Source organism: Amblyraja radiata, chromosome 35 (assembly GCF_010909765.2).
Source record: "Amblyraja radiata isolate CabotCenter1 chromosome 35, sAmbRad1.1.pri, whole genome shotgun sequence".
NCBI lineage: Eukaryota > Metazoa > Chordata > Chondrichthyes > Rajiformes > Rajidae > Amblyraja > Amblyraja radiata.
Genome location: NC_045990.1, coordinates 11345176 through 11366484, shown reverse-complemented (window position 1 = coordinate 11366484; position 21309 = coordinate 11345176). Strand labels below are relative to the sequence as shown.

General features: G+C 49.7%; 1 protein-coding gene across 5 annotated transcripts; it reads left to right on the top strand.

Annotated features, from left to right (window-relative positions):
- Window positions 1-710: 710 nt before the first annotated feature.
- Window positions 711-20648, top strand: prxl2a (peroxiredoxin like 2A). Of its 5 annotated transcripts, XR_004416901.1 has the most exons (7): window positions 722-779; window positions 4145-4289; window positions 11013-11104; window positions 14612-14752; window positions 17328-17492; window positions 18959-19336; window positions 19481-20648. XR_004416901.1 is itself a non-coding variant. In XM_033050714.1 (6 exons), exons 2-6 carry the CDS (start codon window positions 4145-4147, stop codon window positions 19070-19072), a joined length of 657 nt encoding a protein of 218 aa, XP_032906605.1. In that variant the 5' UTR covers window positions 711-784; the 3' UTR covers window positions 19073-20642. The 5 variants fall into 5 exon arrangements, 4 of the variants coding, with proteins under 4 accessions (XP_032906605.1, XP_032906607.1, XP_032906604.1 ...); XM_033050714.1 differs by having other exon boundaries at window positions 711-784; window positions 18959-20642; XM_033050713.1 differs by having other exon boundaries at window positions 18959-20648.
- The last annotated feature ends 661 nt before the right edge of the window (window positions 20649-21309 follow it).

The following is a 21309-nucleotide window of genomic DNA, read 5'->3' as shown; positions in this document are numbered from 1 at the left end:
GGCAACATTCTAGTAAATCTCCCCTGTACTCTCTCTATGTTGTTGACAATGGGGGGGCGTGGGTTCGAGTCCCACATCTACCATTCGTGTTTTTTTAAAGGTGAGTGGGGGAAAGGTGGAGGTGTTTGTATTTAAAGGTGGAGGTGTTTTTGTTTTTAAGGTGAGTGGGGAAAGGTAGAGGTGTTGTTAAAGCCCGGGAGGGGAAAAGTTGGAGAAGTGTTTTAAGGTGAGGTTTAACAGGAACATGTGGGACAACGGGTCACTCTGCCTCGGCCACAATAGACCATTGTTGCCTCTGCCCCAATATGTCCCGCCCCCCCCGGCCCGTACTTGGCTCCTATTGGCTGCACTTGGACCCGCCTCTCTCTCAGCCCCTCGCCCCCTATTGGCAGCCGCTCCTGCCACTCGCTGTACTCCCTGCCATTGGCTGTTGCGCCTGCCTGTCACACCCCCTCCGCTGCCATTGGCTGTTGCGCCTGCCTGTCACACACCCTCCGCTACAATTGGCCGTCGATATTATCCCGCCTCTCCCTCCCGCCACACCGATTGGTTGTCGACTGGAGTGAAGACCCGCCTCCTTCCCTCGATCGGCCCCGCTATTGGTCGCTGCAGCCGCCTGTCATCTATCTCCGGTCTGGATAGGCTGGGGGATCTGTCTGTCACAATCTCTCAGCCTCCATTGGCTGGCGGTCCATAGAAGGTCCCGCCCACCTCGCCTCCTCTCACCTTTGGACCAGTTTGGTGCTAGCGGGTCAATGCGGCTGAGACTGCGGCTCAGGGTGAGGTGAGGAGAGGATCCGGGGCGGGGAGGGAGGTGTGCATGGGGGGCTCGGGAGCAAAGAGAGGGTGGAGGGAAAATCAGGGGAGAGAAAGAGAGAGAGAGAGAATGGGTTAAATGGGAAAAGGAGGGCAGAGGGAGAGGGAAAATGGGATTGAACTGCGAGAGAAAAGAGGGTCGAGACGGTGAGAGAGAGAAGGGGATTGAGGCAGGGAGAGAGAGAGAAGCAGAGAGAACAAAAAGAGGGCTGAGGGAAAGGGAAAACCAGGGCAGAGGAGGAAAGGGATAGAGAATGCGTTAGAGAATGAAAAGAGGGCAGAAGGAAATGGAGAATCAGGGCAGAGGAGGAAAGGGATAGAGAGAGGGAGAGAGAAGGTTGGTCAGAAACAGCAAAAGGGAATTTCGAAAGGGAGAGAGGGTTTTTTCATATAAAGAGAAATAGGGGATTAGAGGAAGAGAGAAAAGGAGATTGAGACAGCGAGAGAATGGAGGGTAGAGACGGAGAGAGAGAAGGGGGTGGAGAGAGGGAGAGAAAGAACGGGATGGAGGGAGGGAGAGAGAGAAGGGGATAGACATTTTTAAAAAGGGGCAGAGGGGTGAAAGATGTAGAGGGAAGGGGTAGAGAAACGGAGAGAAAGGGGTGAATAAGAGAAAATGGGCAGGGGGAGGGAGGGGAGAAAAGGAGGGAAAGAGAGGGGGGAAGGGGGAAGAGAAAAGGAAATAAGTTGGAAGGGAAGGGGTGGGGAAGGTAGAGGGAGAAGAAAGCGTGAGGGGGAGAGCGAAAAAAGCGGTCTGATATGGAATGGGATAGAGAACGGGGAAGTGGGGGGAGGGCAGAAGCTGGTGGGTGAGGGGGAGGGAGAGAGGGAAAAGGGGGGACGGGGAGGGAAGAGAAAAGGAAAGGGGAGAAAGAAGTGGGGGGAGGGGAATGGTGGAGAGGATGGGGGGAGGGACAGGAAGGGAGGGGAGGAGGAGAAACGGGGATCTGGGGAAGGAAAAGGGAATAGAGCAGGGGGAAGAGGGAGGGGGCAGCGTGAGAGAGAAGGGGGGAGAAAGGGAGGGCGAGAGGTGGGGGAGAAGGGGAGGGTGAGAGTTATGGGGGTAGAATGAAAGAGAAATGGGGATAGTTATCGGGAAGGAGGGAGAGGAGAGGGGAGAGAGAAATGGGATGGAGAGAGGGAGGGGGAAATAGTATGGTAGAGAGAGATACAGGGGGAGGGCTAAGAAAAGGGGAGAGAGAATGGAAGAGAGAACTACGGGGTGGGAACTGGGTGGAGAGAGAAGGGGTGAATGAGATAAAGTGGGAAGACAGAGGAGAAGGTGGAAGCAGAGAGAGCACCAGGTGTACAAGAGAGTGTGCTGTGTTGTGTGCGAGAAAGAGAACAGTACCTCTTTTGAAAGGGTAGGGAGAAAGTGGTGTCCATTATGCCAGAGCTATACAACTTAAAATAGGCATTTAAGCCCACCTTATGTCCACCAAGCTGGACTACATCTGAGTGAAAAATGTCTCCTAAATCTGTGCACCAGACTCGCCACTTTCAGGGAATTGTGCTCCGGTACTAAATTTCTTTGCTTTCCAACGCCTCATTCTGCTCCTATAACATATGAACAGCGAGCTCACGTTCTCTGCTGTAGTGGACAGTGAGGAAGGATACCTCAGTTGACAACAATATCTAGATCAGTTGGGAAGGTGGGCTAAGGGGAATGAATGGCAAATGGAATTGAAGTCTGCCAAGTGCGAGGTGCTGCATTTTGGTTGGGCAAACCGGAGCAGGACTTGCACAATAAATACTCGAGCCCTGAAGAGCGTTGGAAAGCAAAGAAATTTAGTACAGATGAACAGTTCCCTGAAAGTGACGAGTCTGGTGCACAGATTTAGGAGACATTTTTCTCTCCAGCCTATTGAATCATGCCTGATCTATCCCTCTCAACCCCATTCTCCTGCGAGAGAGTGAGGCAGAGAGAGAGAGAGAGAGAGAGGCAGAGAGAGGCAGAGAGAGAGAGAGAGAGAGAGAGGCAGAGAGAGACAGAGAGAGGCAGAGAGAGAGGCAGAGAGAGACAGAGAGAGAGAGACAGACAGAGAAAGACTGACAGACAGACGGACAGACAGAGACAGACGTATCCAGAGAGGGTGGTGTCTCGTGGCCGATTAGGAAAAGGGGAGATGCAGCGAGACCTGGGTGTCATGGTTCACCAGTCATTGAAAGTGGGCATGCAGGTGCAGCAGGCAGTGAAGAAAGCGAATGGTATGTTAGCTTTCATAGCAAAAGGATTTGAGTATAGGAGCAGGGAGGTTCTACTGCAGTTGTACAGGGTCTTGGTGAGACCACACCTGGAGTATTGCGTACAGTTTTGGTCTCCAAATCTGAGGAAGGACATTATTACCATAGAGGGAGTGCAGAGAAGGTTCACCAGACTGATTCCTGGGATGTCAGGACTGTCTTATGAAGAAAGACTGGATAGACTTGGTTTGTACTCTCTAGAATTTAGGAGATTGAGAGGGGATCTTATAGAAACTTACAAAATTCTTAAGGGGTTGGACAGGCTAGATGCAGGAAGATTGTTCCCGATGTTGGGGAAGTCCAGGACAAGGGGTCACAGCTTAAGTATAAGGGGGAAATCCTTTAAAACCGAGATGAGAAGAACTTTTTTCACACAGAGAGTGGTGAATCTCTGGAACTCTCTGACACAGAGGGTAGTTGAGGCCAGTTCATTGGCTATATTTAAGAGGGAGTTAGATGTGGCCCTTGTGGCTAAAGGGATCAGAGGGTATGGAGAGAAGGCAGGTACAGGATACTGAGTTGGATGATCAGCCATGATCATATTGAATGGCGGTGCAGGCTCAAAGGCACCTAATTTCTATGTTTCTATGTGAGAGAGAAGCCAGTGAGCAGTCAAAAAAGAGGGGGGGGGGGGGGGGCAGGGTCGAGAGCAAGAGAGAACGCGGAGATTCGATGGAGAGAGAGCAAGCAATATCCAGGGGAGGATGAGAGGGAGTGGTGTCCATGGATAGAGAGTGTGCAGTGGCTTGAGAGGGAGAATGAGCGGTATCTTCAGAGAGCAAGTGGTGTGATATGTGCAGAGGGAGGGGGGGGCGGTGAGAGGGACTCAGTGTCCACACAGAGATAGCGTGAGGGAGAGAGTGGTGACTGGAGAGAGAGAAGGAGCAGTGGAGGGAGAGAGAGAGAAAGAAAGAGAGAGAGAGAGATAGAGAGCGGTGACTCATGGAAGAAGGAGAAAGCAGGGCTGTGAGAGAGGGAATAAAGTTTTGCCTCCATAGAGGGTTGCGGTATATTTTAGTGAATTTAAACCGCCCTGGCCCTGGCTGCTGGTGTTGAAGTCTCCGTGTGTCCCGTGGATTTGCAGATGACCATGTGGACGATGGGCCTCGGGGCCCTGGGAGCTGCAATCGCTGGCGTCTTCCTGGCAAACACTGACCTCCTGATGCCCAAGCCCGAGTCTGCCACGTTAAGCTACCTGTCGGCAACCGATCTGAGGACCCTGGATCAAGGCAAGTGTAATGTTCAGATCACAATGCACCCTTCCTCATCACAGAGTCCACTGTACTAGCTTCATAGTTCTCACAGTGTCTGAACAAGGGTCTCAACACAAACATAGAAACATAGACAATAGGTGCAGGAGTGGGCCATTCGGCCCTTCGAGCCTGCACCGCCATTCAATATGATCATGGCTGATCATCCAACTCAGTATCCTGTACCTGCCTTCTCTCCATACCCCCTGATCCCTTTAGCCACAAGGGCCACATCTAACTCCCTCTTAAATATAGCCAATGAACTAGCGTCAACTACCTTCTGTGGCAGAGAATTCCACTCGCTGTGTGAAAAATGTTTTTCTCATCTCGGTCCTAAAGGATTTCCCCCTTATCCTTAAACTATGACCCCTTGTTCTGGACTTCCCCAACATCGGGAACAATCTTCCTGCATCCAGCCTGTCCAACCCCTTAAGAATTATGTAAGTTTCTATAAGATCCCCCCTCAAACTTCTAAATTCTAGCGAGTACAAGCCGACACCTATGTTACCTATTCCTTTTACCCAGAGATGCTGCCTGTCCCTGCTGAGTTACTCTGGCATTTTCGGTCTATCTTTGGTGTAAACCAGCATCTGCAGTTCCTTCCTACACATCATAGTCGTCTTGTTGAGTCTCGTTGTCTGTAACTCATTTTCACCTAGATCACAGCTAACCATGGCCTGTTTCCTTTATCATCTTTTACTTTTTTGCTTATCTTTCATTCATCTGTCTACACCTCCATCACCGTCTGTATCTCTCGTTTCCTTCCCCTGACTCAGTCTGAAGAAGGTTCATCCATTTTTTTTCTCCAGAGATGCTGCCTGACCCGCTAAGTTACTCCAGTTTTTTGTGTTTATCTTCGGTTTAAACCAGCATCTGCTGGTTTAATTCCCTCCTACGCCATTATGGGTCAGACCCTACATGGTGCCCCAGCACTGAAGTGCTCTTCACCTCTCAATTGTTTGTGGATTTTCGCCTCAGTATGAAGATTCAAGAGTAGACACTGAGAAATATTAACTGTACTTTACAGTTGCACATAAGGTGTCTGTGTGGAGTTTGCAAGTTTTCCCTGTGGCCACTGTGCATGTGTGCGTGTGTGTGTGTGTGGGCTGGCACTCATTGTAATTGGAGGAGCAATGATCTGCAGCACCATTGGAGTCGTTACCTTACAGATGGGACAGTAAATGAAGGCAGATAGAGTGTAATCCAGACAAGTGTGAGGTATTGCACTTTGGGAAATCAAATAAAAGAAAGTACAGTAAATTGTAGAACCTTTAGGATTGTTGATGTACAGAGGAATCTTAGGTGGAGGTCTGAAGCTGTCACATAACTTTGTTATTGTTCTAAGATAAAGTTGGGCAGCACCATGCGCAATGGGTAGAGTTGCTGCCTTTACAGCTCCAAAGATCCAGGTTCGATCCTGACTAAGGTTACTGTCTGTACAGAGTTTGTACATTCTCCCCCTGGCCGCGTGGGATTTTTTCCAGGTACTCTGGTGTCCTCCCACACTCCAAGGACATTAGGTTTGGAGATTAATTGGCTTTTGGTAGGAATTGTAAATTGTCCCTAGTGTGTGTAGGATAGTGTTAGTGTGCGGGGATCGCTGGCCTGTGCGGGCTCGGTGGGCCGAAGGGACTGTTTCCACGCTGTATCTGTAAATTAGACTGAACAAGTAGACAAGGTGATAAGGAAGGCACATGGCACCCTTGTCTTTATTGTTCGGGGTGCTGAGTATAGGTTCAGAAGTGCAGCATGGAATCAGTCCATGTCGACCATCATTACACCATTTCTAATCACACTAGTTCTATGTTATCCCACTTTCTCATCCACTCCCTACACACACTGGGGGCATTTTACAGAGGGCCAATTAACCTGCAAACCTGCACGTCTTTGGAATGTGAGAGGAATCAGGAGCACCAGGAGGAAACGTATGTGGTCACAGGGAGAACTTAAGGTCAGAATTGAACCCGGGTCACTGGCGCTGTGAGGCAGCAGCTTTGCAGCTACCCCACTGTGCCGCCCCCTAAATCGTGTTGCAATTGAAAAAAACTGGTTAGGCTAAACATTGAGTACAGTGTGCTGTTCCAGTTTTTCCACTGCAGTTTAGTTTTTAGTTTGGAGATACAATGCAGAAATAGGCCCTTTGGCCACACTCACCAATGACACTAAGACTATATCTTACACACACTAGTGACAATTTCACATTAATGCCAAGGCATTCAACCTATAAACCTGTGCGTCTTTGGAGTGTGGGAGGAAACCAAAGATCTCGGAGAAAACCCACGCGGGAGAATGTACGAACTCCGTACAGATGGGATCGAACCCTGGTCCTTAGTACTGCAAGGGAGTAGCTCTCCCACAGTGCCCCCTTATCCGGAGATTGACCTCGCGGACAATTTTTTAACCATCCTCCCTCCACTTGGAAGTAAATCATTGATCTGAAGTTAAAGGGCAAAGCCCTGCGGAAGGCCACTTTGAACAGCCTTCCTGACACAGAAATACCCACCAGCTGTTGGCCTTTACCTTTTGCCACCCAGTTAATTTTGGATCCAGTTTGACCATCTCCCTAGGATTGCAAAAACGGAAAAATGGTGGGAACGCTTGGCATGTCAGGTAGCATTCGTGGAGAGAGAAACAAAGTCAGGCTTTCAGATATACACAAGGAACTGCAGATGCTGGCATTTTTCACAGAGCAGAAAGCGCTGGAGTAACTCCACGGAAGGCTGTGGAGGCCAAGTCAATGTAAGGCAGAGATAGATAGATTCTTGATTAATATTGGTGTCAGCATTATGGGGAGAAGGCAGGAGAATGGGGGTAAGAGGGGAAGATAGATTGGATGACAGAGCAGACTTGATGGGCCGAATGGCCTAATTCTGCTCCTATCACTTATGAACTCAGTGGGTCAGGCAGCATCTCTGGAGAACATGGATAGGTGATGTTTCTGGTCGGGACCCTTCTTCAGGCTGCTTGTAGTCGGGGGAGAAAGCTGGCATTGTGAGGTGGATGAGAGACAAAGTCTGGCAAGTAATAGGTGGAATGGGTGAGGGGGCTATTGTTTGGCAGAGAGGTGAAAGGGTGACCAAAGGTGACAAAATGGAGCTAAAGAGACAGACTTTGATTAACCCCACCTCTATCCAGCTGTCAGCCCCAGTTGTTCTGAAGAAGGGTCCCAACCCAAATCGTCACCTATCCATGTCCTCCAGAGATGCTGCCTGACCCGTTGAGTTACTCCAGCACTATGTGTTCCCTGCCAGATGCCAGCATCTGTAGTTCCTTGTGTCAACCAGAAGCATTAACGTTGTTGCCCCGCCCATGAATGCTGCTTGACCAGCTAAGTGTACCCACCATTTTTTTCTTCTTTTTGTAATCCAAAAGAGATGGTCAAATTGGAATCCAAATGAACTGAATGGCAGAAAGTGAAGGGCTGACAGTTGGCGGGTGTTTCTGAGATTGGTCCGATGAGTTGACGGTGTGGTTTGGGCGAGATAAACGGAAACAGGCCCTTTGGTCCAAGTCATCCATGCCATCGTAGATGCCCCATCTAAGCTGCCATCATTTGCCCGTGTTTGGCCCTGGCTTCATTGTTGCGTGCGGCCACATTGGCAGAGCCTGACCTGCTGGGTGTTGATCATACCCCCGCACAATGAGAAAGGCTGAGTCATTATTACAAATGGATGAGGTGTGGCAGAAATGGCTCCTTTCTGATATACAGAGAAAGGGAGTTGCCCAAAGTAGGAGAATTGCTATTTCCTCCCCACCTCTCCTGAGCCCCATCTGTGCTCACCTATTTCTCCACAGCCCCCCCCCCACCCCCCCACCACGACCTACGTTACATCATCTGGCTTCACAATCCGCACAGTTCGGTCTGAAGAAGGGTCTCGACCTCAAACGTCACCCATTCCTTCTCTCCATAGATGCTGCCTGTCCCGCTGTGTGACTCCAGCATTTTGTGTCTACCTTCGATTTAAACCAGCGACTGCAGTTCCTTCCTTCACAATTCGCAACTCGTCAATCCTCTTGTCTCGCACCTCCTGTTTTGTCAACTCTGGCCCTTTGTCCAACCATCTGGCTGTCAAACTACCCACTCCCCACCTATTATCTGCCATGTTTTGTCCTGCACCTCCTTTTGTACATGACCAGGATGCCTCCGCTTGTTCTCAGCGACCCTCCCCCTCACCCCCACTCCCCCTCACCCCCACTCCCTTCGTTCTCAGTATCTCATCACCATCGCTTCTGTGGAACTGCGCTGTTCTTTGTCTCCTGTGAATATGTTATCTGATGCAAATGATACCAGGATCCAGCAGACCAGTGTGACGCCCTCACGCAGCCTGCATCGAGTCTGTCGCCGCTGGCAACCAGCCAGCAGCCTCACCACAAGGCCCAGCCACAGGAGCTCGGTGTGAAGAAGGGTCTCAACCCGAAACGTCGCCCGTTCCGTCTCTCCAGCGATGTTGCCTGTCCCGCTGAGTTACTCCAGTATTTTGTGTCTCCCTTCGATTTAAACCAGCATCTGTAGTCCTTTCTTACACTCAGTAACAGCTCAGTAACAATTCCAAGGTCAGACGAACTAAGAATGTAGGTAAAAGGGCCTTGTGGAATTAACGTGACACAGGGTGTCTGGCTCAGCTCAGTGGCGTTTGTTCTCTGTCGTGGGATTCAGTAGATCCTACAAGTGCATGTTTGATCAGTCAAGCAGGGTAACAGGAGACTGTTGTTCGTGAGGAAAGTTAACATTGGACACCAGCCCGTGTGAGGAGAATTGATCCTAGCAACAATTGGCCTGTTTGTTTGTTTGTTTGTGGTGGGAAGATTTAAGCCTAGCAACCGTTGATAGGTATGTGCGTAGGCACGCATAGTTTGTCAAGGGATTTAAACCCGAGGTTGTTCACTGATTATGTGTGGACAGTTAATTTTGGAAACTGTGGATTATTCTGTGTGTGGCTTAAACTGCTTCCTGCCAAGAGCTAAACTAGGTCATTGTCAACCTCAGAGAGGTCCCGACCTGAAACGTCACCTATCCCTGTTCTCCAAAGACGCTGCTTGACCCACTGAGTTACTCCAGCACTTTGTGTCCTTTTAGGTAATTGTCATTGTGGATCAGTTTGTAAGGAGATGGCGGCTTCTCATTTTGTACAATATTTTCGTTGACACAGTGGGAATTTCCCACAGATGGACACAAAACTCAGCGGGACAGGCAGCGTCTCTGGAGAACAGGGATAGGTGACGTTTCGGGTGAAGACCCATATTGGAAACAGGCCCTTCGGCCCACTGAGTCCACACCGGCCTTCGCTCACCCATTCACACTAGTTCTCTGTTAGTCCACTTTCCCATCCACTCCCTACACAATACAGTTCCTTTAGAGCAGGGGTGGGCTACCTTGTTCTGCATAGGGGCCGGGACGCATATCTGTGAGTGGGATGGCGAGCCACATCTGTCACGTGTACACACGGATCCCGCCCCGGATGGCAGGCATCAAATCACCTGTTCACAGAAGGTAGACAAGAATGCTGGAGAAACTCAGCGGGTGAGGCAGCCTCATGCAATCCTTGCATGTCTCACCCGCTGAGTTTCTCCAGCATTTTTGTCTACCTTCGATTTTTCCAGCATCTGCAGTTCTTTCTTAGACGTGTTCACAGAAGGTGCGAGGCCGTGCCGGAGGCTTTGCGCAGGATGCGGTACAGACAGAGCTTGACGGGTCGGATGATTTTGGGTTACGGGCCGCATTCGGCCCAGGGGCCGGAGGCCGGAGGTTTTGAGTGTAGTGGACTGACCCATGCACAATATTCTATCTGTAGTTTATCATTTTGCAAAGGAGCTTGCTGGTTTGATATTCTCAGCCCTGGCTTAGAATGTATTTAGTCAGAAGGTGGTGAATCTGTGGAATTTATTGCTACTGGTGACTGTGGAGGCCAAGTTGATGGATGTTTTTAAGGCAGAGAAAGACAAATTCTTGATTAGGGGACTGGGGGTTATTGGTCTTCAGCTTCCCTTACCAAATTATTTCCCTCTCTTTTAGTCAAATAGCGTGGAAAGAGGCCCTTCGGCCCAACTTGCCCAAGCCAACCAGCATGTCCCATCTACACTGCTCCCACTTGCCTGCATTCGCCAACATGTCTTCCCAACTTCTATACTCAATACTCTGACTGATGAAGGCCAAAGTGCCATAAGCCATTTTGACCATCTACCTGTGATGCCACCTTCAAGAAGCCACGTACCAGCACTCCTGCACCCCTCTGCTCTACGACACTCCCCAGAGCCCTGCCATTCACTGTGTAGGGACTTTCCAAAATACAACACCTCACATTTCCCTGTCACATTCCATCAACCATTCCTCAGCCCACCTGGCCAATCGATCATGATCCTGCCGCAACCATCTTCACAATTGCCATACTACCCACTTTTGTATCATCTGCAAACTTACTAATCTCGCTATGTACATTCTCACCCAATTCAATGATATAGATGGTAGACAAAAATGCTGGAGAAACTCAGCGGGTGCGGCAGCATCTATGGAGCGAAGGAAATGGGCAACGTTTCGGGCTGAAACCCTTCTTCAGACTGATATAGATTTCATACATTGATATAGATCTCACTCTGAAGACCCAAAACTTCACCTATTCCTTTTCTCCAGAGATGCCGTCTGACGTGCTGAGTTACTCCAGATTTTTGTGCCTGTTTTAATTTAATATGTTTCTATGTTTCTAGGGGGACTTACATTTAAAGCAAGCGACTTGTGGCAAAGTAATGGAGCAGTAATAATGGTGGTTCGAAGACCGGGATGATTCTTGTGTCGGGAGGTATGGAGTGAACTGTTGGATTTTGTGTGTGTTTATAGTATCGCAGCGGTAGAGTTGCTGCCTTACGGACGCTTACAGCGCCAGAGACCCAGGTTCGATCCTGACTACGGGTGCTGTCTGTACGGAGTTTGTATATTCTCCCCTTGACCACGTGGGTATTCTCTGACTTCCTCCCACACTCCAAAGACAATCACATTCAATCACAATCATACTTTATTGGCCAAGTATGTTTTGCAACTTTAGAGGAATTTTATTTGCCATACAGTCACACAATAAAAAGCAACAGAACACACAAAATACATTTTAACATAAAGATCCACCACAGTGACTCCTCCACATTCCTCACTGTGATGGAAGGCGAAAAAAAGTCCAATCTCCTCCCTTCTTTGTTGGGGGCTTCGAGCCTTCCGTTGACGGGACGATCTTGATTCCCGTAACCGGCGGCGTTTGGGCCCTCCGCATCAGCTCCTGCATCGGGGGTAAGTCAGCTCCACCCGCGCCGGTGATCGGACCCCGGGTCAGGGCTGGTCGAACCTCTGCGTCGTCTGAGCTCCCGACTAGCCTCTCCCTAGACTATGAGCCAGTATGTCCCACTGAGTTGTGCCTATCTTCGGTCCGAGGAGGCCTCCAGCTCCATCGATGGTAGGCCGCAGAGTGACCGGAGATGCGATCCGGAAAAGAATCACATCTCCGGCAAGGGTAAGAAACTGAAGAAAAAGTTTCTCCCCCTCCCCCCACATAAACAAACCAGAGAACATTTACACAAACTTTTAACACACATTAAAAATGAGACAGACAGACTGTTGGCGGGGCTGCCAATCATGCAGCGCCCCTGGTGGAACATGTTTGTAAGTTAGTTGGCTGAGTGTATGCGTAAAATTGTCCCTAGTGTGTGTAGGATAGTGTTAATGTGCGGTCGGTGCGGACTCGGTGGGCCAAAGGGCCTGTTTCCGCGCTGTATCACTAAACTAAGCTAAACTAAGTATATAATGAGTGTATTGCTTAATTCTCCAGGCACACATAGTCATGAGAAAGCTTTGCATCCCAACTACCACTTCCTGTGCCACATAATTTATTGCCCCTTGCCAACTGGAATAAGATCAATTGCTCCCTGCTCTTTGGTTCCTGTTAGCTCTCTGGCCATGACAATATGTTATAGATAGATACACAATGCTGGAGTAACTCAGCGGGCCAAGCATCATCATTGGAGAAAAGGAACAGGTGATGTTTCGGGTCCTGCGTCTGAACAGAGGTCTCGACCCGAAACGTCACCTGTTCCTTCTCTCCAAAGATGCTGCCTGTCCTGCTGAGTTACTCCAGCACTTTGTGCCTAACTTTGGCATAACCAGCATCTGCAGTTCCTTCCTACACACATGGCACCTCTGTTATCTCTGCACACTTTTAATGTCTGAGAAAAAACAAGGAACTGCAGATGTTAGTTTACCAAACAAAATGGGACAGAATCTCAGGGGTTATGGGGAGAAGGCAGGAGAATGGGGTTAGGAGGGAGAGAGAGTATTGATGGGCCGAATGGCCTAATTCTGCTCCTATCGTTTATGACATTACTGTAGCAACCAGAACTGCAAGCAATACCCCAAATGCAGCCTAACCTTATCGGCTTAAATTACACATAAAATATTAATTATTAAACATTAATTATGAAACATCGCTGGTCAGTTCACGCACCAGTTCCATCCTACACACGGGGCAATTTACAGAAGTCAATTAACCTACAAACCTGCACGTCTTTGGGGCGTGCGAGGAAACTGAAGCACCCGGAGAAAACCTACACGGTCACAGGGAAAACGTGCAAACTCCACGCAGACAGCACCTGGGGTCAGAATTGAACCCGGGTCTCTGGCGCGGGAAGGCAGCAACTCTACCGCTGCACCACCGTGCCACCCTTTCTAGTGCGTAGGGAGTGGATGCGAGTATTGTGTGCAGTTCTGATCGCCCCATCACTGGGAAGATGTTGTGGCTTTGGAGAGGAGGGTTACCAGAATGCTGCCTGGATCAGAGGGTTGACAATCAGAACCTTGTTTTGTCCGTGGAAATGTCCACCACTAGAGGGCGCAGCGATAAGGTGAGAGGGGGAGAGTTTAATGGCGATATGTGGGACAAGTATTTTTACCCAGAGTGGCGGGGGCCTGAACGCATTGCCAAGGCTGGTGGTGAAGGCAGATACAATAGTGGCACTAAAGAGGTTTTTAGATAGCCACTAGGAAGTTCAGGGAACAGAGGGATCTGGATCATGTGCAGGCAGCTCTATATCGGTGAGACCAAGCGTAGGCTTCGCCCAACACCTCCGCTCAGTTCGCAATAACCAACCTGATCTCCTGGTGGCTCAGCACTTCAACTCCCCCTCCCATTCCAAATCGGACCTTTCTGTCCTGGGCCTCCTCCATGGCCAGAGTGAGTCCCACCGCAAATTGGAGGAGCAGCATCTCATATTTCGCTTGGGTAGTTTACACACCAGTGGTATGAACATTGACTTCTCCAATTTCAGGTAGTCCCTGCTTTCTCCCTCTTTCCCCTCCCCTTCCCAGCTCTCACACAGCCCACTTTCTCCGCCCCTTCCTTTCTTCTTCCCGCCCCCCCCCCCTCCCATCCCCTCATCAGTCTGAAGAAGGGTCTCGACCCGAAACATCACCCATTCCTTCGCTCCATAGATGCTGCCTCACCCGCTGAGTTTCTCCAGCATTTTTGTCTACCTTCGATTGTTCCAGCATCTGCAGTTCCTTCTTAAACATTACAGGCAGATGAGATCAGTTTAACTTGGCATCAAGTTCAGCAGAAACATTGTTGTTCTTGTGCTGTACTGTTCAATTCTATTAGACAATAGACAATAGGTGCAGGAGGAGGCCATTCGGCCCTTTGACCCAGCACCGCCATTCATTGTGATCATGGCTGATCATCCCCAATCAGTACCCCGTTCCTGCCTTCTCCCCATATCCCCTGACTCCGCTATCTTTAAGAGCTCTATCTAGCTCTCTCTTGAAAGCATCCAGAGAACCTGCCTCCAACGCCCTCTGAGGCAGAGAATTCCACAGACTATTCGATGTGTAAGAAGGAACGACATATGGACACAAAATGCTGGAGTAACTCAGCGGGACAGGCAGCATCTCTGGATAGAAGGAATGGGTGACATTTCAGGGTTGAGACCCTTCTTCAGACAACAGATGAAGATAGACACAACATGCTGGAGTAACTCAGTGGGCCAGGCAGCATCTCTGGAGAAAAGGAATAGGCGATGTTTCGGGTCGAGACCTATGACTCTACTTTCAATCTGAAGAAGGGGCCTAACCCAAAATGTCACCTATTCTTTTTTTCTATACAATTACATGTTTTCTATTCAAATCAATTTTATTCCTGTTCCCACATTTGCAGTGGTTCACTGAGTGCTGGCAATTACTCTAGCTGTTGGCCTATGCTATGGGTTGACCATTCCAGCCTTGCGACTCCTCTTACAGCTCAGGCTGATAGTTGTTGTGTTGTTGCTTCCTGCAGGAGGCTGCCGGCATCTCCTCTCTGAAACCCCAGCTCGACGAGATGGGCATCCCTCTTTACGCAGTCATCAAAGAAAACATCAACCATGAAGTGAAGGAATTCCGGCCCTATTTCAAAGGAGAAATCTTTCTAGATGTCAATGTATGTATCTGGTACCTGATGTGGAAGCACTTGGAAGTTCCGATCTTTTTTTTTTCAATTTATCTTTTAGTCTTCAAGATGCAGCACGGGGACAGGCCCTTCAGCCCATCAAGTCCGTACCGACCATTGATCACTCACACATTAGTTTAGTTTAGACATACAGCACGGAAACCGACCCGAGTCCGCGCCGACCAGCGATCCCCGCACGCTAGCACTATCCTACACACACACACACACACAAGGGACAATTTATAATTTTACAGAAGCCAATTAACCTACACGTCTTTGGAGTGTGGGAGGAAACTGGAGCACCTGGAGAAAACCCACACGGCCACAGGGAGAACATACAATCCCCGTACAGACAGCGCCTGTAGTCAGCATGGAACCCTTCGGCGTTGTGAGGCAGCAACTCTACCGCTGAGCCACCGAGCCGCCCATTTAGCCATAAAGAAATTGTTTTATTTATAGAGTTTAGAGATAGAGCATGGAAACAGACACTTCGGCGTTTAGAAGGATGAGGGGGATTCTCATTGAAACATATGAGATTGTTAAGGGCTTGGACACACTAGAGGCAGGAAACATGTTCCCGATGTTGGGGGAGTCCAGAACCAGGGGCCACAGTTTAAGAATAAGGAGTAAGCCATTTAGAACGGAGACGAGGAAACACTTTTTCTCACAGAGAGTGGTGAGTGTGGAATTCTCTGCCTCAGAGGGCGGTGGAGGCCGGTTCTCTGGATGCTTTCAAGAGAGAGCTGGATAGGGCTCTTAAAAATAGCGGAGTCAGCCAGGGGATATGGGGAGAAGGCAGGAACGGGGTACTGATTGGGGATGAACAGCCATGATCACATTGAATGGCGGTGCTGGCTCGAAGGGCCAAATGGCCTACTCCTGCACCTATTGTCTATTGTCTATAGGCCCACTGAGAGCACGCCAGCTATCGATCACCCGTACACATTAGTTTTATGACAGCCCACTTTTCCAGCCACGTTACTGCTGATTTTATGTTACAGGATCCAATGAATAATCTTTGGATTGAACAGTAGAGTTGAGGGGTGGGGTAGAGATAATGGGGGCCTGATTGTATGCATTTTGATCTCCAGCCACTGCCCCTTAGTGTGAGTGTTGGGATGCAAGATGGGGAGAGGGGATGGGGGTGGGGGGTGGGGGGGGGGGGGGGGGGGGGGTTCACAGAACCACAGATCAATTGACATTTAATGTTGAGTATCAATTTACACCCATGCATTTCCAGAGGACTAAGCTCGGCTCCATCAGTTGTGGAGAGAGGAGTTAGATGTGGCCCTTGTGGCTAAAGGGATCAGGGGGTATGGAGAGAAGGCAGGTACAGGATACTGAGTTGGATGAACAGCCATGATCGTATTGAATGGCGGTGCAGGCTCGATGGGCCGAATGGCCTACTCCTGCACCTATTTTCTATGTTTTGATGTTTTCTATGAATTGTATGGCATTCCCGAGGTTATGCAGACGGAAAATCCTTATTGATAATGGGCATCCTTTATCTTTTGCCAAAACTGCACACAGACAGAGTCAAGAAAGATAAGCTGCATAGAACATAGAAAATAGGTGCAGGAGGAGGCTATTCGGCCCTTCGAGCCAGCACCGCCATTTATTGTGATCATGGCTGATCGTCCCCAATCAATAACCCGTGCCTGCCTTCTCCCCATATCCCTCAACTCCACTAGCCCCCTGGAGCTCTAGTTAACTCTCTCCTAAATCCATCCAGTGACTTGGCCTCCACTGCCTACTGTCTTCACCCCTTCTGGGTGAAAAAGTTTTTTTCTCACCTCAGTCTTAAATGATCTCCCCTTTATTCTAAGACTGTGTGGCCCCTGGTTCTGGAATTATTCGGTCATAAAGAAATTACTTCCTTTAGAGTTTAGTGATAGAGCATGGAAGCAGGCCCTTCGTCCCATTGAGTCCATGCCAACCCATCGATCACCTGATCACATTAGTTTCATGTTATCCCACGTCTACAGCCACTCCCTGCTTATTAAGGGCCTGCAGCGCCTCCTAGTGGTTGGGCCACTCTTGCTATGCGAATCCTCGGCAGCCATGGGTAGGAGTCACGGGATATAGGGGTTTGCCCCAGTATATATATATATATTTTTACACAATCCAGTTAGCGTACAAATTCATGCCTTTGGAGCGTGGGAGGAAGCCGGAGCATGCGATCACGGGGGTGGGGGGCGTGCAAACTCCACGCCGACAGCGCCCAAAGTCGGGATTGAACCCGGGCCTCTGGCGCTGTAAGGCGGCAACTCTATCGCGTGCCGCAAGGAAATAGATTTCCTTCTGTCTCTGGATAGCAGGGGATAAAGGGCCGGGTGAATATGTAGGACGTTTACGTCGGGCAAGAAGGTCAACAAGATGCGGGCAGAGTCATCAAACAGAGCTGGAAGACTTCCCGCTGTTCCTAATGGTCTATCACTGTGCCGTGCTTCCTCATTGCCCATTCCTTCATCCAGAGGATGACCCTTGAGTCCGGCAGGGAGCTGGGTGAGGGTGATGTGTCCCCACTTCTCCGTACCCCTCACACTGTGCGTTGCTCCATTTGTAGAAGCGCTTCTACGGGCCCAAGCAGCGGACGCTGGGGCTCATGGGGTTTGCCCGCCTGGGGGTTTGGAAAAACTTCATCCGAGCCTGGCGTGAGGGCTTCACCGGGAACACGGCCGGAGAAGGCTTCATCCTTGGAGGAGTGTACGTCATCGGAGCTAGGGATCAGGTAGGGAGCTGGGGCAGAGTGGTTTTTGGTGGGCGTTGGGGTCAGGAGTTGTGGGACGTGGAGCTAGTAGGGACAAGTCTAGCTTTGATCATCGTTACTATCTTGCAAATCTTTCATTAATTTATTCCAAGTATCTCTCCATCACCGTCGACATCTCTCCTTTCCCTCTCCCCCGAGTCTCCTACTGAAGAATGGACCAGATCCAATACGTCACCCATTCCTTCTCTCTGGAGATGCTGTCTGCTACCCGCTGAGTTACTCCAGCTTTTAGTGTCTATATTCAGTTTAAAGCAGCATCTGCAGTTCCTTCTTACACATACATAACATACATAGGGTGATCAGTCAGCATCTTTTTCCCATGGTGGTGGTGTCACAAACAAGAGTGCAAATGCTTGGGGTGAAAGCTGGGGGTTTAACGTGGATCTAAAGGGAGAGGTCTCCCACTCACTGGAGTGGTTGATATCTGGAACTCACTGCCGGGGGAGGCGATGGAATCAGATAGTTATTGTGTGTAAGATTCATTTAGACAGATGCTTGAAATAGACACGGCATGGGATACAGCCCTCATGCCAGCAGATGGGGTAGTGTGACGGCATCAACGTGGCACTGATGGGCCCCTGTCACTGGCTGTTTGCTCCCTGTGTGTGCACAATTGCCTTCTGTCTGTGGCTTACTCATTCCTCTATGATCACTGTCTCTCATTGTGCTCTCTCTCTCTCTCTCTCGCCCTCTCCCCCTCTCTATCTCTGTCTTTCTCTCTTTCTCTTTCACTCTCTCTCTTTCTCTCCCTCTCTTTTTCTCTTTCCTCTTTTTTCTCTTTCTCTCTTTCTATCTCTCTCTCTCTCACTCTTTTTTCAATTGCTCTGTGCACACTCTTCTCTGCTCATTCGTGTTTCCATAACCATCTCCCACTCTGTGTATGTTTGCTCTCTCTGTGTTTATTCCTCCCTCCCTCTCCCCCCCCCCCCCCTCACTCTCTCCACAAACAACCATTTTCATGCTGACCCACTTCACTTTCCCCAACGCCCCCCTCCTCCCCAATGCTCTCACTCACCTACACACTGGGGACAATTTACAGGGGGCCAAATAACCTACAAACCCGCACATCTTTGGGATGTGGGAGGAAACCCGCGCTTTTACCGTGCAAACGTGCAAACTCCACACAGACAGCACCAAGGCCAGGATTGAGCACCACTGTCCCAGTCTTGGAAAGGGCTAGCAGGAGGGTGCAGAGGAATAAGGAGTGAGGGGTGGGTTTGTGTGAGGGTGATTTGCGATGGGAGGTGATGTTTTACGGATGGGGAAGGGGGGGGGGGTGTAACTGGAGGGGGTTGGTGTGGGGCTGAGACTATGGGGAGAGTTTAAGGGGAGGTGGCCAGAGTAGGGGGAGGTAGTGATGTAGATGAGCTGCCGACGTGTCGGTTATTAGCTCCCGTGTGCTGAGCCGCTGCCGTTTGTCCCAACAGGGCATCCTCCTGGAACACCGGGAGAAGGAATTTGGAGATAAAGTTGACCACCAGTCCCTGCTCGAGGCCGTTGAAAAGATCAAGCCTCCGATCCGCACTAAATCTGAGCAGTAAACCCTGGATAACGGCAGCTGATGGCTTGATTCTAAACAAAACATGTCCCCAGCATTATAAACGCGGTCCCCAGCAATCTAAACACAGCCCCCAGCAATCTAAACACAGCCCCCAACAATCTAAATGCAGCTCCCACCAATCTAAATGCAGTACACAACTATTTAATTGCATTACCCGAAATTTAAATGCGGTATTCATAACCTAAACTGCCCCCAACAATATAAACGCCACAAGCAGTCCGCTGCAATCTAAACAACACGCATAGTGCCCAACCATCTACACACAGTACCCAACCATCTACACACAGTACCCAACCATCTACACACAGTACCCAACCATCTAAACACAGTACCCAACCATCTAAACACAGTACCCAACCATCTAAACTACCCAACCATCTAAACACAGTACCCAACCATCTAAACACAGTACCCAACCATCTGAACACAGTACCCAACCATCTACACACAGTACCCAACCATCTGCACACAGTACCCAGCCATCTACACACAGTACCCAACCATCTGCACACAGTACCCAACCATCTACACACAGTACCCAACCATCTACACACAGTACCCAACCATCTACACACAGTACCCAACCATCTACACACAGTACCCAACCAACCACACACAGTACCCAACCATCTAAACACAGTACCCAACCATCTAAACACAGCACCCAACCATCTGAACACAGTACCCAACCATCTGAACACAGTACCCAACCATCTACACACAGCACCCAACCATCTGAACACAGTACCCAACCATCTACACACAGTACCCAACCATCTACACACAGTACCCAACCAACTGAACACCACACATGGTTCCCAATGACCCAAATGTCGCACCCAACAATCTAAATACAACTTGAATCCAGATCCACGTCCGAGCAAGCAGCAGCCACTACCCACACATCTAAAGTCAATAACACCTATCTAAACACAGTACCCCACTGTCTAAGTGGAATACCCTGTACTAGCAGTCTAAATGCAGCATGTGTGGGAAGGAACTACAGATGCTGGTTTAAACCAGAGATAGACACAAAAAGCGGGATTGGCTCAGCGGGTCAGACAGCATCTCTGGAGAAAAGGAATAGGTGACGTTTCGGGTCAGGACGTTCTACAGACTCGAAACGTCCCCTTATTCCTTTTCTCCAGAGATGCTGTCTGACCCGCTGAGTTACTCCAGCATTTTGTGTCTAACCTAACTATTTAAATGCGGTGCCCTCAAATTTAAACACAGAATCCAATAATCTCAACACAGGGCCCAGTACTCAGCAGTCTGGATTCTACCCCTGCCTCCCAGTAGTCTAGACTCTTGCCATCTCCAGCGACCAGCCGTCTGAACCCTGAGCAGTCCCCTGCCCCTCAATCCCCCTTCACCATGCAGTCGGCGTGGACCCCTGCACTGTGCTGTATTAATGATGGTCTGATTGTAAATGCTTTGATCACACCTGATACCCCACCAAGCCAGTCAGGAAAGTCTGACGCTGTTCTGACATATAAACATTGCTCATAATGTACCACAAACCAAATCAATAAAGGAAACGGGAAACCTTGTCAGACGATAGTTTGTACTTTCACTTTTGTTTCCCATATTCAAATCCTGGCCTTTGTCAAAGTCAAAGTCAAAATCAAAGTCAATTTTATTCGTCACATGCACCCGAAGGTGCAGTGAAATGAATTTGCCAGCAGCGATACACTTAAAAACACACAATACACAATAGAATTTAACACAAACATCCACCACAGCATTCTTCACTGTAGTGGATGGCAACAAAATTCAGTCAGTCCTCCTTTGTTCATCCGTGGTCGGGGCCATGAACCCTCCGTAGTCGCCGCTACGGACGGCCGGATGTACAGGCCCTCTTGTCGGGATGATCAAACCTCTGATGTCGGGACAGTCGAACACGCTTGGAGTGCCCGACTCGGCACTTTCCTACCGGAGACCTCGGCTTCAGGATGTTATAGGCCGCAGGCCGCCGGTCAGAGCTCTTCGCCGGCGATCCCCGACAAGGGATCCCAGACTCCGGATGTTAAGTCCACGCCACGCCCGCGGCTAGAGGCTCCGCAGACCACAGCCCCAAGATGCCAAAGTCACCAGGCCAGCGATAGGAGCACTCCTCTCTGGCGACCTCCGGCAAGGAGGCGACCGAAAGCGGTTCCCGAGTTCCCCCCCCCCCCCCCCACCCCACACAAGACACCAAGAGACACCTAAACTAACATT